The 15,387-nt window shown below is 39.8% G+C and overlaps 1 protein-coding gene across 1 annotated transcript in view; it reads right to left on the bottom strand.

Annotated features, from left to right (window-relative positions):
* sik2b (salt-inducible kinase 2b) overlaps positions 1–14,698 on the bottom strand; it is a 79,388-nt gene extending 64,690 nt beyond the window's left edge. Inside the window, exons 1-3 of the mRNA XM_042487043.2 lie at positions 14,136–14,698; positions 9,987–10,103; positions 3,664–3,727 (exon numbers count right to left, since the gene is read on the bottom strand). Coding sequence (XP_042342977.1) covers positions 3,664–3,727; positions 9,987–10,103; positions 14,136–14,273 — 319 coding nt within the window. The 5' untranslated portion in view covers positions 14,274–14,698. The remainder of the gene's footprint in view (positions 1–3,663; positions 3,728–9,986; positions 10,104–14,135) is intronic.
* Positions 14,699–15,387: the final 689 nt, after the last annotated feature.

Here is a 15,387-nt window from a genome sequence, read left to right as displayed (position 1 = left end):
TGTTAAGAGCTCCACATGTACAGTACTGATGTAGCACTTCCAAGAAAATGGTGGTGTGTAAAGACAAGGTTTATGAGCTGAAGCACAAGTGAACATTTATATTATCCTGGAAACAGCAGCTTAGTTGGATAGCATTAGAGGACGAAAACTCCAACAATGCATTGTGCAGTTGTCTGCAATTTTGAGGGCAAGGTGGGTAAACAGGGTCGTTTTTCATGACAGTTAAATTTTAGTGTGACCAAAAAATAAAGCAACTCATGTAAGGGCAAGTAAATACTGACTTTCGACAGTTACATTTCTGACGCAATTTCAAGTGAAAAAAAAAATACTAAAACTGAACCCTGGTTAATGGCAGTGACAGGAAGTTTGAAGATTTTTCTTATGTTAACTTTGAATCTATGGTTTAATAGAAATGAATTTCAAACTGTATTTGATTTTACATTGTTGGCATATTTATATTCCTATTATTACCTAAGATTTTTTAGTTTTTGCGAGTACTGTATTACTCTATAATACAATAATTTTATGTGAGCACTTAAATATGAAGGTTACTTATAATTCCCTTACCTACTTTATAATATATATCTTGTTAACCAATGTAAGTGTAAAACAACAGCAGATTTTATTTTTTCCTCTGGACAAAGTCATGCAAACGGCTTCCCTTCATTTCTAGTCTTAACGTTAAGTATGTTACCTTTTGCTGGAGGTAGCTTTATATTTGACAAAAAGAGGTATCACTTTTCTCATCTAATTCTCTGCATGAACGTAAATATGAATTTACCCCAAAAGGACGAACTATTCCTTTAAAAGTGTACTCTGTACAGTGAGCAGATGGCAAAAGCTGCTGCGCAGTCCAACTAGCTGCAGTGGCTGTAACGTATGTGCAGATATAGACAAGTCTTTCCGTTTTATCTCTGTGCACGTCTATATTTCCTTGTTATTTTTAACCACACTCTTTCCTCATTCATTTTTTTCTTGTGTCTGCCTCACAGCTCTCTCTGGGTCACAGGAGCAGGAGCTGCTGCTGCTGAGTCAACATCACAAGTGGAACACTGGCATCAGAGTTACAAAGACACACACGGACACCCACACAGAAACACACACACACGCACGCACGCACGCACGCACGCACGCACGCACGCACGCACGCACGCACGCACGCACGCACACACACACACACACACACACACACACACACACACACACACACACACACACACACAGACAACTATTAAGTTTACTGTAGACTATTGCTAAAGTAATCCTCTCAGCTCCTGTGTCTGGAAGTAGGCTAAGTGCAAACATTCTCAGACTGTCTAATAGGTGAGGCCAATAATCTATGTGGATCCACCTGCAGGTCGTCCACTTCAGACAGGTCTAGACTTATGTTACAAATTCTTGAAATATCTGAACGTATGGTTTGGTTCATGTCTGCATATTCAGAGCAAGAATGATACCAGGGATTTTCTGCTGTGGAAAAAAGTGATCATGAGATATTTCATAATAAAAAATAAATTAATTAATAACAATAATAATAATAATAATAATAATTTTTCAACAGTGCAATAAACCCGCTCTTTCTTTGAGCTCATTTCCTGTGTCCTTGATTGAGATCACACTGTTTACAAACTGTGTGTGTGTGTATGTTGTGCATGCATAGCTGCGATAGAGCGTATGTGATGGTATGGCAGACCAAGATAATTTCTTATCTTTATGTGCTATTCTTGCTTTGCTCTGACTTGTCTGTCCTTTCCAGCACAAGTGTCCTTATTTTTTGCTTTACTCAGAGGCAGCTTGTAAACCATCTTTACTGTAAAAGTTCAGTTCAAATCTGAGCCTACTTTCTTACAGATTGGGTTTCATCTTTTAAAAACCTGGTAAATGACTGGCTAGAAATTACTGTCTATAAAAACTAATCCTTTTTTTACCTTCCATGTGTCACAAGGGTCCTACTTGAATAAGGCAAGGTGCATTTTTTTTCCTGTGTGATCTGCTTCTGCAAAACTACAACATCTGGTCCTTTTTATTTATTTAAAAATCATTATGAAAGACCTTCAGATATATATATATATTATGGTTGCTTTGTTTATCTTTAACTATTTGGATCCTATTAAGACTAATGTGTTTGCAGTGTTCACCAACTATGTCAGGGTGTCCACCGGTATCAGCCACTAATATTGGGTCAAATATTGTAAGACATTTAAAGGAACTGCACTGTATATTGGGATTTTGGGGTGATGGTTGGACGAAACAAATTGTGTCAAGCATTTTTCATTAAAGTTTAATATTTTAAGACAAAACTATTATTTGAGGAAAACAGGCAGGTCAATCAATGATAAATGCAGACATTACATGTCATCGTAAATATCAATACTGTTTTCACACTATGAGCAACACAGCAGCAGGGTACAGGTCATTTTCAATGGAAGCAGGTGACATGATGATGCAAACTGACACTGAACATTAGCTGGATTAGCTAACCCTTTGCTAGCTTCCTATGCATTGCAGTGTACTCAGGAATTCAATGGGTGATAGTAACACAGATCTCAGAAATTGATAAAAAAAAATCATGGATATTTTTTGACCAAAGACAATCTTTAGATGCATTCATCTCAGGTGCTTTGTTGCAAGTAGCAGACAAGCCCGTCATGGGCGCTTGAGCAACACTTTAACTACAACTTGGTAATGTAGCTGTTGCGTCATCGCTCAAATTGTGAACAAAACATTGGAGTTTACTGTAATTCAAAATTGTGATAACAATTAAATCAAGTGGTCTAAATAATCAAAATATGCCTTCCCTTTTTTTTGTATAATACGATTATAATCAGCTGACAGGTGCGCATTGCTCAGTTTTACTATCTGACAGTTTGTACTTTACTTTATAATTGCATGTATTTTATTTTGTTAATTCATACATTTTCTTATTTTTGAAAATCTTAATTTAGCAAAGGGCCTACAATTTCTTGTTTCACTTTTGTTATCAGTTAATGCTGTTTGTATAGGGCAAATAAAAGCACATTAAACTAATAGCTGTAGCTGTCCAAGTAAAGGGCAGTTCTTAATATCTTATCTTTAACTTCTTTGTGAAATGGTGACTTAAAGGACCTGCCTTTTTCATAGCTACTTTTTGCAGATATGCTCTTAAACATATCAACAGTTAAAGTTAAAACCAAAACTTAAGTATTCAGAATATGATCCATGCGCCCTTTAGTTGTTGGAGGAATGACATTGTTGGCCAGCATGTAGAAAGCAATTTTACACTATCAGAGCAGTAAATCGGTGAGTGTTAAGTGATTTTGCAACACATACAGCAATAAATCAGTCCAGTTCTCTTTGAGGCTGCCTCTCTGCAGCCTTCGGTGATGTCATTTTATACGACAAGAGCAAGTGTCAGCACATTCAGCACAGCAATCACATGACAAGGGCCACATTGGGATCACTCTCATACTCATGTGACCTTTGAGATTGAGGCCGGGATAAGTGTAAGAACAACACAAACTCAATAAGACTTTGATACTTCCTCGTTTGCCAAAAACACCACTGACGCAAAAGTGCAGATTCTTTTGTGCAACTGATAAGGGGAGGACATGTATGAGCTGGGTGGGGGAACTGTTTTTAAGATACTGAGGTCAGATTGATCTTGTACTTGAAAAGATCACTCACCGAAGATTTCCCCATTCTTGGCATACTCCGTGACTAAGTAAAGCATGTTCTTCGTCTCCATCACCTGAGAGGGGGAGAGGACGAAGGAGCAGGGGCCGAGGGAGGGGAGAAAAGAATGGGAGAGTGAATACACACAGAAGACCACTTTTCAAAAGCAAAATCATCAGATAAATTAACAGTCTCCTGTAACAAGAGAGGATTACAAAAGAAAACTGCAGCAACAGATACAAATGAGTCAAATATTATGCAACGGTCCACATAGTTTTCTCAAAGGTTCAACGGCAGCGTCTGGCAACCACAGAGTCATGAGCAAAACAAAATGTATGAATGGCACAGGAACTAAATATGGCATCCATGTAAGAGAACGGAGGTGGACGGTTGGTGCTGCGAGTTTATCTGAATGGTACTTAAAACCTTTCAGCCCTCACACTGTGCTGTGTTGTGTAGGAGGAGGAGAACCGATTTAGAAGCAGAAACACTCGGGAGATGAACAGAATTAAATGCGGAGGGGAGAATCAGATGGAGAGGGAGGATGAATCAGACACAGCGAGCCAGACATTCACACTAGAAATCCCACGCTCATTGTTTATGATCAATTTTCCATCTGTTACACTGACCAATTCATGGATTTAGGAAATGAAAGCCAGCTTCTTTTTTTTCCATTTGGTTGGCCCTGGTTGTGTAATAAACACACTTTGTCCTCCCTGTATTGCAAAGCTGGAATACAACTGATTGAATAATACCATCAATCAAAACAAGTGGGATTGTGAGCAAATACAGAACTAATCTAGGAAAAAAACAACTCTCTCTCAGTGGACATTTTGACTTGTCACAGCAGGAAGAGCACAGGTGTAACTAACAGTATTAACGATGGTTTGTTTTATTCAGGTGTGCCAGTAAACCAGCATGTACAATAGCAGTGCCTGGCACTGGTACAGCTGAGTGGAATGCAGCCATTATTAATGTTATTCGTTACACCTGTGTTTGACAAGATAAAATATCCACCATCAGAGATGTCAATTTTCTATTTATGGTGGATATCTTTCCATAAGCTGTTGTCAGCTACCTTTAGCTGTTCCTTCATGTGTTTTATAAACTATTGTGGAGAGGCATTTGAGGAAAAGCAAAGAGATATGTCAGCTGCTTTAGGGAGAATTTTCAGCTTTAACTAATCTTAAAGTAGGGCTGAGTGTTGTTTGATATTTTCTTCTACCAATGTCAATATCGCCTTGCTTTATTTGTAATTTGTGTCTCTTGCCTGCTCTTTACAGTCTGGAGACTGGTCACTACTGTTTTATAAAGCCCCAACCTCACCTGAGCACTGTGGGGGTTCACGCCTATAAACATGCCAAATATAGAAAATAAGAAAATGTAGGCAGAATCTGCAGAAAAACACACCAACACATACTTCTAGTGGATCATAAGTGATGATTGAGAGGGATTACTTCTGTATGAGTCTATAATACATTGTTTTTTTAAGGAAAATCCTGCATGGTATATTTTTAACAAAAAAAGTCAAAGTTCCCAAATGTGAAATATTTCACAAAGCAGCTGCACCCAAATTTTGCCAAAATAAAAGAGTGAAATTTGAGTCATTATCATTTCAATCAGGAACTGTTCTACCAACAAATGAGACAAGATGATTTTACACATCTGCAGCCAGATTTCAACACATGGCAGTTGTTCATACTGTAAGAATTCAGTGGCTGTATTTAAAAAAAGTGCTAAGGTGTCATAAACCACCATATTTGCAAAGCCAGATATCAAGAAGTCAAGAAGTCTAGAAGTCAATACAATGCCTTGCACATTTGTTCAAAATGAAGCTCAGCAGGATTTATTTTATTTTATTTATATAATTTATTTGATAGGGACAATGCGCCTATTTTTGCCTGCTAGACAGAAGCTGATCTTTATACTGTATTTAGAGTTGCTGCAGGCCCTTTGGCTACATACTTCCATTTATGTAACATCCTGTACCATCAATAATAACTACACCACTTCAATACAGCGGATATAATACATTTAGTACACTGTATAACTCATTATACTGTGGGTACACTGTATTTCTGGATTCAGACAAAGCAGACTCCTTGTTTTGAATATCTCCTATAAATCTTTGTCATGTAATAAATGGTAATAAAAGTGTATTGATAGTCTGAATTCAAGCTACCAAGAAATGCAAGCTGCACTTTCTGTTAAGAGCTTCACGAGGTCGGACACTGCCAATGAATAGATGTGCAGATGATCTAGACATGCAGACAGAACCAGCCTGAATATCAGCCCCTGAGGAAGGGCAGCTGTGGTGAATCGCATGCTGTATACAGGCTAGACTGTTTAATGTTTCACTAAAAGACCATAAATGAATATTTTATCAGTCTAAATGTAATTGTAATGGTTTTAACAATGTGGGCATTAATTGTAGTGTAGAGGAAATCAAATTAAGGGCATGATCCAATATCCAATATCCTCTGTCTATTCAAGCATTTCCTGGAACAAGATTTATATTAAAAAAGAGCCCTCATTTTCTATTGGTATCAGAAAAGTACTGAAAGACAGAGAATGAGGTATATTTGAAGGTAATTTTGACTCTTTAAAATCTTTGTGCTTGTAGAGAATCTAGAATAAGAAGAAAAGTGGGAAGCTGAACACCAGAGAGAGTCAGAAGGATAGTGACATGTAAAAAATACATGTGAAGGAAATTATGGCAGCGGCGTTGAGAATAGAATAGAGAACACACGACCAATTAGAGTGGGGTCCACAGTTGGGTCATCTGTGTGTCTCCATTAGCTAAGGCTTTCCTCTGAGCCACAGGGCCAACGCCAGTTTATGGGACTAGAAAGGAAATCGCTAATTGACCTGAGCTGATTGGATGGATGGGCCGTTGGAAATAATGATACACACCAAAATAACGCAGCCGAAAGCTGGAGCAGTGCCACATGGTTGTGTAATGATAATGAACACTCATTTGCTTCCCCTAAACAACCTAACAGGACCCCACAGGCTTATGTAATACAACTGAATCACCAAAACTGTTGAGTTGTTGGCGGTTTTGTACCAGACAACAGACATCACAGTAACCCGCTGAAACAAGTTTCCCGTCCTTGTGCCTCATTAAAATGTGTGTGAACCATCCATCCATCTGTCGCACACCTGGACATGCATACAGCTACTATAAAGGGTGGCAAGGGGGCATGACAGAAGTTACATTTATATAATTTATTTCTATGAAAAGAGCAGACATCATACTACTCACACTGATGATGGGCTCTATTTCAACAGCACAAATACAAAGGTGCCTAAAAAGCACATTTCTGTCACATTAAATCATATTACAATTAAAAGATACACTGTAAGATTTAACCATGATAGACATCTTTGCATTTGACCCTCTGGAAAGAAAGCCATTGCACTTTTGTGAAAATGGAAGAAACAAAGACGATGGAATCAAGGCCTTTTTCACAGCAGACATTTTGGCTGAATCCAAATCTAGACTTCACTGCACTTTCAGACTCAGACTTTATGAGCACAAAGTCCCGGAATTCCAAAATTCATCCAGTCCACACAGGCCCTCAAGCAGACTTACTGCAGACCTTGAGTCTGCAGACTTCACTGATCTAATTACCTTCAATTAATTACATTATGAATGAGACATTGTTGTTTTATACCAATTTCCGATGGGAAAAAAAATATAAAATGAAATTATTACAAATGTGTATAAGAATTATTTTTATTAAAATCCTACTTGAATCATGTGGGACTAAATTATCATTATATATATCATTATACAGAAATATGCAGTAGAGGCTATAGAGCTAGTCTAAACAAAGTGCATTTTGTTATTGCAGCCTATTCAAAGCCTAAAAGCTGTGCAGCGAAATGCCAAATTTCTAAGTGATGAAAACTGGCAGAAAAATAACAACAGAGCATCTTCCAATGTACGCAAGACAAACTCTATTTAGCCACTGTAAACTACCAACTCCAGATCACTTTCACTTTGGGTCTTTTTAGCTAAATCATTGTCCAAATAAACACTGGCACTGTGTCCCCATACTCAAATAAGTGTTTTTTTTTCAAGGTCCCACCAGGTCAGAGGCACTGAAAAGAATTAATACTTGTTTGTGGACATGAGATAGATCCACATCTAAATTTAAAAACGCAGCATGAATGGAGCCTGATGCTGCTGTACAGGTCAGATCTGATGTCCAGGAGAATAATTTAATATTTAATTTATATAATCTTCAACTGCTAACACTATTTAGTTTGAATAATGCCAGTAGCACCTTCACACAGTGCAGAACACACACACACACAGATGCACACAGTGCCGAATGTAAGTCAGTCATTAACTATGCTCTCATATCTTAAACTATCCAGGGGTGGAAGGTTCTGCTGGGCAGCAGTTGTTTGCTGATGCATTAGAAAATGACCTGGATTGGTCCTGTGCTTCAACTTCCCTGAACCAGAAGATCAACAAGGAGCAGCACTGAATTCTGCTCCATGAAAGTGATTTGTTCTCACATTCGCCAGACACACGGCTGATTCTTGGCCTCCGCTGAAACTCATGTTACATGTTACATTATCTCTCCTGCTCTGTGAGGGGCCTTCTTTGACCAAGGGCTGGTTTTACATAGATATACTTCGTCTCTGGCTAAGATCTAACTCATAGTAAGACTTAAGATAGAAATCGAAATTGGGCTGTTGCACAAACATACATTCCATCTGACTCTTAACTGTCTCATGTTGGACAATGTGTTCCACGAATTTTGCGCAAATTAATTCATTTTTTTTCACTCCAGGAAAACATGACTGACTAAGCAACTGTGTCAAAAATATTTGCCCTTAGACAACAATTAAACAATTAGAAGGACATTTTACTAGGAAAATTCATTGATGAAACGTAACAACTAGTAAAATAAAAAAACAAAACGATTTTATTACTGTATTTTTTTCAACAGGTTACTACTGTCTAAAAGCGCTTTCTCTTGTTACTGGTCGCTCCGACCTCCAACTTAGCTCAAACCACGTTTGCTACTCCTAAATTTTCCTGAAAGTAGATGGCTAATTATTTAAGATTATAATAAGTAAAGTCTTTGCTCCTTTGTGCTCCTTACCTGCATTAGACGTATCAAACAGCAAAATTAGGACTGGCCTAACACTACAGATCTGTCCAAAACATTTTTGTGAAACCCTTGGAGCTTATGGTGTCCCTGAGAAATGTTTACATTAGACAACAAACCAACAACGGGGGGGGGGGGGCACAAATAAGTCTGCATGAATTTAGACTTGTGTTATAAACATTACAACTTTAACATTTTTTTGTCAAGGTGGGCACATTTGCTAATGGAAATTGATTTGTTGTTTTTCACCAAACGCTTTCTGTAGAGTACCCTCCACGTACATAACTCCTACAAGCATGAATCTAAATCCTAGATCTGTTTAGCACACTGCAGACAGTACACTTAAATGTAGGCAGGATTGTTGTCATTCACTGCTCCATCCAGCTTTTGCTGTATTTTCTCTTTACTAGCCATGCAGAGGAACAGCTGCACCCTCGATGGTCGTCCACACAAAGGGGTTGCTCACAGAAATTTCAGAACAAAAAAGAACAGGCTGGAGTGTTTTCTCTGTTGCAATCAATGGGATATTTAAAAAGAGTGGGTTTGTGCACTGAGTCTTTGTCAAACAAGAGTGATGGTTCTCTCTTGACCAATCAAGGCACTGCAACATTTCTGGATCCACCTTTTAGTTTTGTATCAGAGTGCTAATCAGAGGGATGACAAAAAAATCAGGATGCAAGGGAGTGGTCTTTTGGAGTGGTCTCCTCAACATTTAACGATGGAAACATTAAAATATTCTAATGCATAACAAACTGACCTGAACTGAATCCGACTGCTTGGTGGAAACGAAGCTTAGCATCTCTATGTGCAGTATACAAACTGGAATAAATATCGACAGCAGTGTGACAATCTTTCAACATCAGTGCTACAATGACAGTGACAGATTGCAAAGAGTTGTGATGGGGTGGGTCCATACAAAAGTTAGATCGAAGCACCCGAGACAGAAATAAATCTCCTGAAAATCTCTTGATTGACACGGCTTGTTGGGCAAGAGACAAAAAAATGAGAGGGAAACAAAAAAAAACTGATGAAACTATTTATCTTCATACGGCATTGCAATGTGGGGGACAACAACTTACAGAGACAATTCAATGAGAGAAGACAAAAGACGTGCAAGAGCCCAGATAAAACCATGTAGTTGTTGAGAGGAGAGCTGAACTGCTAAAAATATGATTATTTTATCCACATCTGAAGCGAGACACTCACCTGGTACAGCTTGATGATGTGGGGGTGGTCCAGCATCTTCATGATCTGAACTTCTCTGTAGATCTTCTCCAGGTTGACAGCATCCAGTTGGGTCTTGTCGATGATCTTGATGGCCACCTGCAGAATAATCAAGCGTCACCAATACAGCTGTAATCAGTCTGTTTTTCAAATGCATATAATAGAATCATTGTTGCAGCTCATCAGACTTGATGGGCAACAAGAAACACACTCGCATACACACCAGTACAGACTGCAGTTCAATATTCTCAGAGACGCAAAAGGAGACATTATGTTCTTTTCAGAGAATTGCTTCTGAGACACAAGATTTATACGTACTTAAATACAGCCCGTTCTGAAACCTTTATAAACACTCTTACAATTTGAGAAGATGAAATATCACATGAAGTTACAACGGAGGCAAACACAGGCCTGGTTGGATACACACGCACACCCAAGATGACACGTACATGTGTAAATTGCACACTCACGACTTCAACACTCTTGGCTTTGATTAATGATGTCCGGTGGGTAACAAGGCAATATTAACATCTCTCCTTCAGACTGTCTCATAAACAGCATTTCATCAGTGTGATCTGAAGTGTTTCCAAGCGTCTAGAAGCCGAACTGGAGGAGTAAACAACAGGAGACCCCAGTTCCCCTCTCAGCAATCATACTGCTGTTAGATTTAAGTTAAAAAAAAACTCTTACAGAGCATTCAGACAGCAAACGGGACTGCTTTTAAAGAAATGTAGGGGTCTGTGTTGTTTCATTTTCACTGATCAACAGAAAATGGTTTCCACACATTTTCAAAGGCAAAAATCTCTTCATCTTTTCCATGACCTTTCCAAAACCCATAATAAAATTTCCATGACTACCTGCAATACACAAATTGAACATTGCACCATCTCAAAAACGCTGTATTGTTTAAAAGTAATAGTGGAGCAGAGCATCAGTATGGACACTTGGGGAACTTTTTTTTCGAAGTCAAACATCAGATTCACACTCTAAACATAATCCCAGCTGACTGGCATAGACGGAGAGAGAGACGGAATATGGGGAGAAAATGAAAAAATGTATATGACTGCCAACAACATGTCACTCATCTACACATATCAAAGCTATGTTACATCAACAGAAAGCCTAAAGAAAATAAATTTGCCTTTTTTTTTACATTATGGGGAGGGTTAGGTATCCATGGAAGATTACCCTAACGATCATTTTCATTACACATTACAAAATTCCGGAAACTTTCCAAATCTGTCAAGGATTTTACTGATTCCTGAAGCTTGGAAAACAGGATTGTGAAATTCCACAATTTTTCCAAGTTTTTCAGTGACTATGGAAACCTTGAGAATGAATCTGAAATTATTTTGATAATTTTTTAGTCACCTATTTTTTTTCTTTTTTAAAGAAAAATGGCCAAAAAGTGTCTGGTTTTAGCTTTTTAAATGTAATATCTACTCTTTCTCTTTGGCCTCTATGATAGTAATCTGAATATCTTTGGCTTTTGGGCCACTGGTTGGACTAAACAACTAATTTGAACGTGTTAACTTTTTGGGGGGGAACTGTTATTGTATTTTTCCACCAAAAAATGTATCAATTAAGAAACTACAGAAATCAGTAATAATACTGTTAGCTGCTGGATGAGCTAATAAAACAGGATCCAGGAAGGTGGATTTAAGAATCACATCCTTGATTTTGAAAGATTATCATAAGCCAAAACACTTCACAGCACTTAATAATACTGTCTGTGACACAGAATATTTCTCTGGAAACTAGTGACAGTCATTTTATGCTCCATCTTGATGATCATCAGATTTACAACCTGTTGAAGTATTTTGACAGGAATGTGAGATTGTGAGTATTTTACCGGCAACCACAGTGCCCTGCCAGCTGACGTCACACCATGTCACAGCAAAAGGTTGAGCTAGCTCAAACGTTTTCCTCTTAATGACCCTGTAGTTTTCATGTTGGTATTCCTGCTGTGTCACTGCAGCGGTATCATTGAAATAATCTGAAGTTATGTTTATGTTTGGTTTTTATCTTAAAGCAAAGTCTGACATCTTCATTTCACTGACACCCACTTTAATCCTATTTAGTATATTTGTAGTTAACACTTACAGATGTGCAGTAATGGCCGTTTTTGATATGTTTAACTCTTAACTCTCTGCATTATCGTATCCCTGCCCACAGTGCAGACAGGTATGCAGTTTGGCAACATGAAGAAATCCAAATCTTTTAATGGCACTTAAGACGAGACCTCCAGGGCATGTAATTTTACATTGTTGGCCTTGTGCAAGGATTACTTAGCAAGAAAAGATCTGAGCCAACTGATTACATTGTCAACATCACTAACACATATACACACACATAAAACTTCTTGCGTACTCCGCTGACACAAGGTCATTCGAGGACAATGGTTACAGGGAAATTTAGCTCATACATTAAGTAATGAGAGCAGAAAGGTAGCACAATACCATGATCGGAGACGGATAAAGGTACAACCAGCTGAGCTGGCAGACAGGACCACATGGGAATGAGCCAGCACTATGTGAACCCAAAAGCTGCAGTATGTACATAATGGGATGAATGGGTCAGTATAACACACAGGAGCCATGAGTAGAAAAAGTAGGTTATGCACACATAAGAACCTATCTAGGAATCTGCACACAGACACATCAGATCTGCTGTTTCATGCTGTTTCTATTGATTTTCTTTACACGCACATCTCTTTTGCCCTGGCAAATTCTCAAGGCAGATGGCATCACATAAAGTTGATAGCCTGCCTCTCCAGTTGACCTTGGCCACTTCAACAAACAGCCTGGCTCTGGCCATTGGCCTGGCAGAGACATGCAGCTGCAGTGCTGACTGACCTACCAAACCAGCAGCAACGTGCATTTTTCATCCAACCCAAATATCACACCGGCTGAGGGAGAGGTGCAGCCACTTAGTGAAATCACCTGGTGTAGTGTTTGGCTGAATTTAAAACCTGCATTCCCATAGCTGTTTAGTGTTACAAGGTTGCACATTACCTGGCTAGACTAACGCTGTGACACTTCACAGGCTTTAATAACCAGATTAACACGATAAGAGCCTTAAGAGCCATTTCCCAGCCTTGTTATTCATTAAACCTAGCGGGGGCCACGTCTGGATGATGTAAATGTGTTTTTCTGTACAGCAGGCTTGCTCACATTCACTGACAAACAGTTGGAGTCTCTATGGGATCAAAGATCAAAGTGTGCAACTATGTTTTCACATTTTTCTATCACTCCCTTTGTATTTTTCAAACACACACAGTGGGCACTCTTTACATTAACTCCCTGTGTCTCTGCCATTACAATGGAAAGTCATGGCACTCAGTGGTACAAGTCAAGAAAGGCCTCTCTGTACAGAGCTGACATAAACCTATTAGTCAGACAAATCCGAGCTCTGCTCCCTCTGCGCTTATACGGCATCGCCCAAAATTGTGAGATTGTGCAGTGTTTGCTCTATCCAACCCTCTCCAAACCAAGAGAAGACCCCCAGAGCAGTGTCAGTGGATTTCTGTCTGCATGCATGCATGCGTGCAAAACGCTTTGCTTTCCAATTACAGAGTTCTCGCTGACAGATCCTGCTCCTCACAAAGCTCTCGGCACTGCTGGCACAAGAAACCACTAAATCACATCATTATTTGGATTACATAATGGGACCACCGACCCATGCTGCATGCCCCAGATACAGCGATGTTTACAGCAGCCAGACTCTTGAGTCGGTACACTGTGTCACTGTCTGGGTCATTACCAAACGAGAGTGCAGGTGTATGATGCTGGTTTGCAGGAGAGAAAGCATGCATGTTTACAGTTTCCCAGCAGCACCGGTGGTCAGACCTCTTACTGGCAGTGATGTTGGCTGATGGGGGTGAACGTGCACTGAGTCGTTGCTCCTGTACCTGCAGGTATTCACACACATCAGCTGTTGCTTGCACTGGAGCTGCCAAGAAAGTGGCCGGGCAGTTACCTGATCCAAGTTTCTATTAGTACACGATGTGGACAGCATTTCGGTATCTGCTTTGAATATCTGGGGTGTCAACTAGTGCATAAAAGTTATGTAACTCAGCCCAACAGTAGCATAAGTTAGCTCTAAGGCTAACTAGTTCACAGACACACTCACCTCCGTCTTGGTAATGCGGTGTCGAGCCAGCTTCACGACAGCAAAATTGCCCTTTCCTAAAGTGCGCTCGATGTCGTAGAAGCCCACTCGGACGGGACCCCGAATCAGCGGTTTTTGGACACTGTCAGCCATGACCATGCTGTTCTAAATGGGACTGTTTGTGGAGGAGTAGGAGGTAGCCAGACGAGCAGGGGACACACGGGGGGCTCACACGGGGCTTGCTTGAGCAGCTACAGATAAAGACGAAAGGAAAACAAACCACCCTCCGCCGCCGCTGCTGCTGCTTCTGCTGCCGCCGCCGCCGCCGCCGCTCGAAGCGTGTCCATTAAAAATAGACAAAGTTGATTTCAGTGTCGCCCTGCCAGCATGAACAGCAATGTGGCGACACTCTCCCGTCAGTGCGGCGATACGAGGCAGGCCATTTGCTGAACCCTGGGGCTGTCACACCACGTTCTCCGGTACAATAGAGCTATAATATTTCAGCTCGAGGTGCCTCTATCAGCTACAGAGCACACGAGTTGACTTGCAAAGAGGCATCATGTTCTCTGGTTGACGTGTATTGACGTCAAAGCCATAGGGGTATTTGTACAGGGGGCGGGGCCACAAGGCCGCTCCACACTTCAGTGCCAATTGGTTGCCAGGACAACCAGACCCACCTCTTACGTCAACCGGTAAAATTGCTATTCTGAAATCTGTTTGCTCTTCTGCCCTCCCTGATTGCACGCATAGGTAACTTTGAAGTTTCGCCCTGCAGGTGTTTAATAAGCTTTGAGTGAGCTGCGAGTTTATTTTGCACGGTTAAAGGGTTAAATACATTCAAAATCATCAGCTCGCACCTTTTACCGACTCATGTGCTCTGCAATAAAGAATGGATGGCAAAAAATAAAAAATGAAAAATTAAACAAATAGCATGCATGGATTTCACATCTAAAAGGAAAAATGCATTGAACAGCATGTCTGCTTGTAGTTACATAATCCACAAAAATGTGCCATTTTCATTTCAAATCCCACATATTATAATATATAACATTATATAATGTAACATGCAGGACCTCATGTGAAGCTACATTTTATCAGCCACAAAGACACTTTAGTTAGCTACCTAACAGCGCCATCTGTTGACGAAAATAGAAAATTGAAGCGGGGCCACACAGTATTCTCAGTTCATTTTCTTAGTCACTAGTCACTGACTTTGGCAGTGGTGGATGAAGTAGGCCTATCTTGAAGTCATAGCTGTGTAAAAGCACAGATT

The sequence above is a fragment of the Plectropomus leopardus genome, chromosome 6, assembly GCF_026936395.1.
Source record: "Plectropomus leopardus strain MGB_pleo_1.0 chromosome 6, ASM2693639v1, whole genome shotgun sequence".
Lineage (NCBI taxonomy): Eukaryota > Metazoa > Chordata > Actinopteri > Perciformes > Serranidae > Plectropomus > Plectropomus leopardus.
Note: the sequence above shows the minus strand (reverse complement) of the source record. Positions and strands in the feature narration are given on the sequence as shown.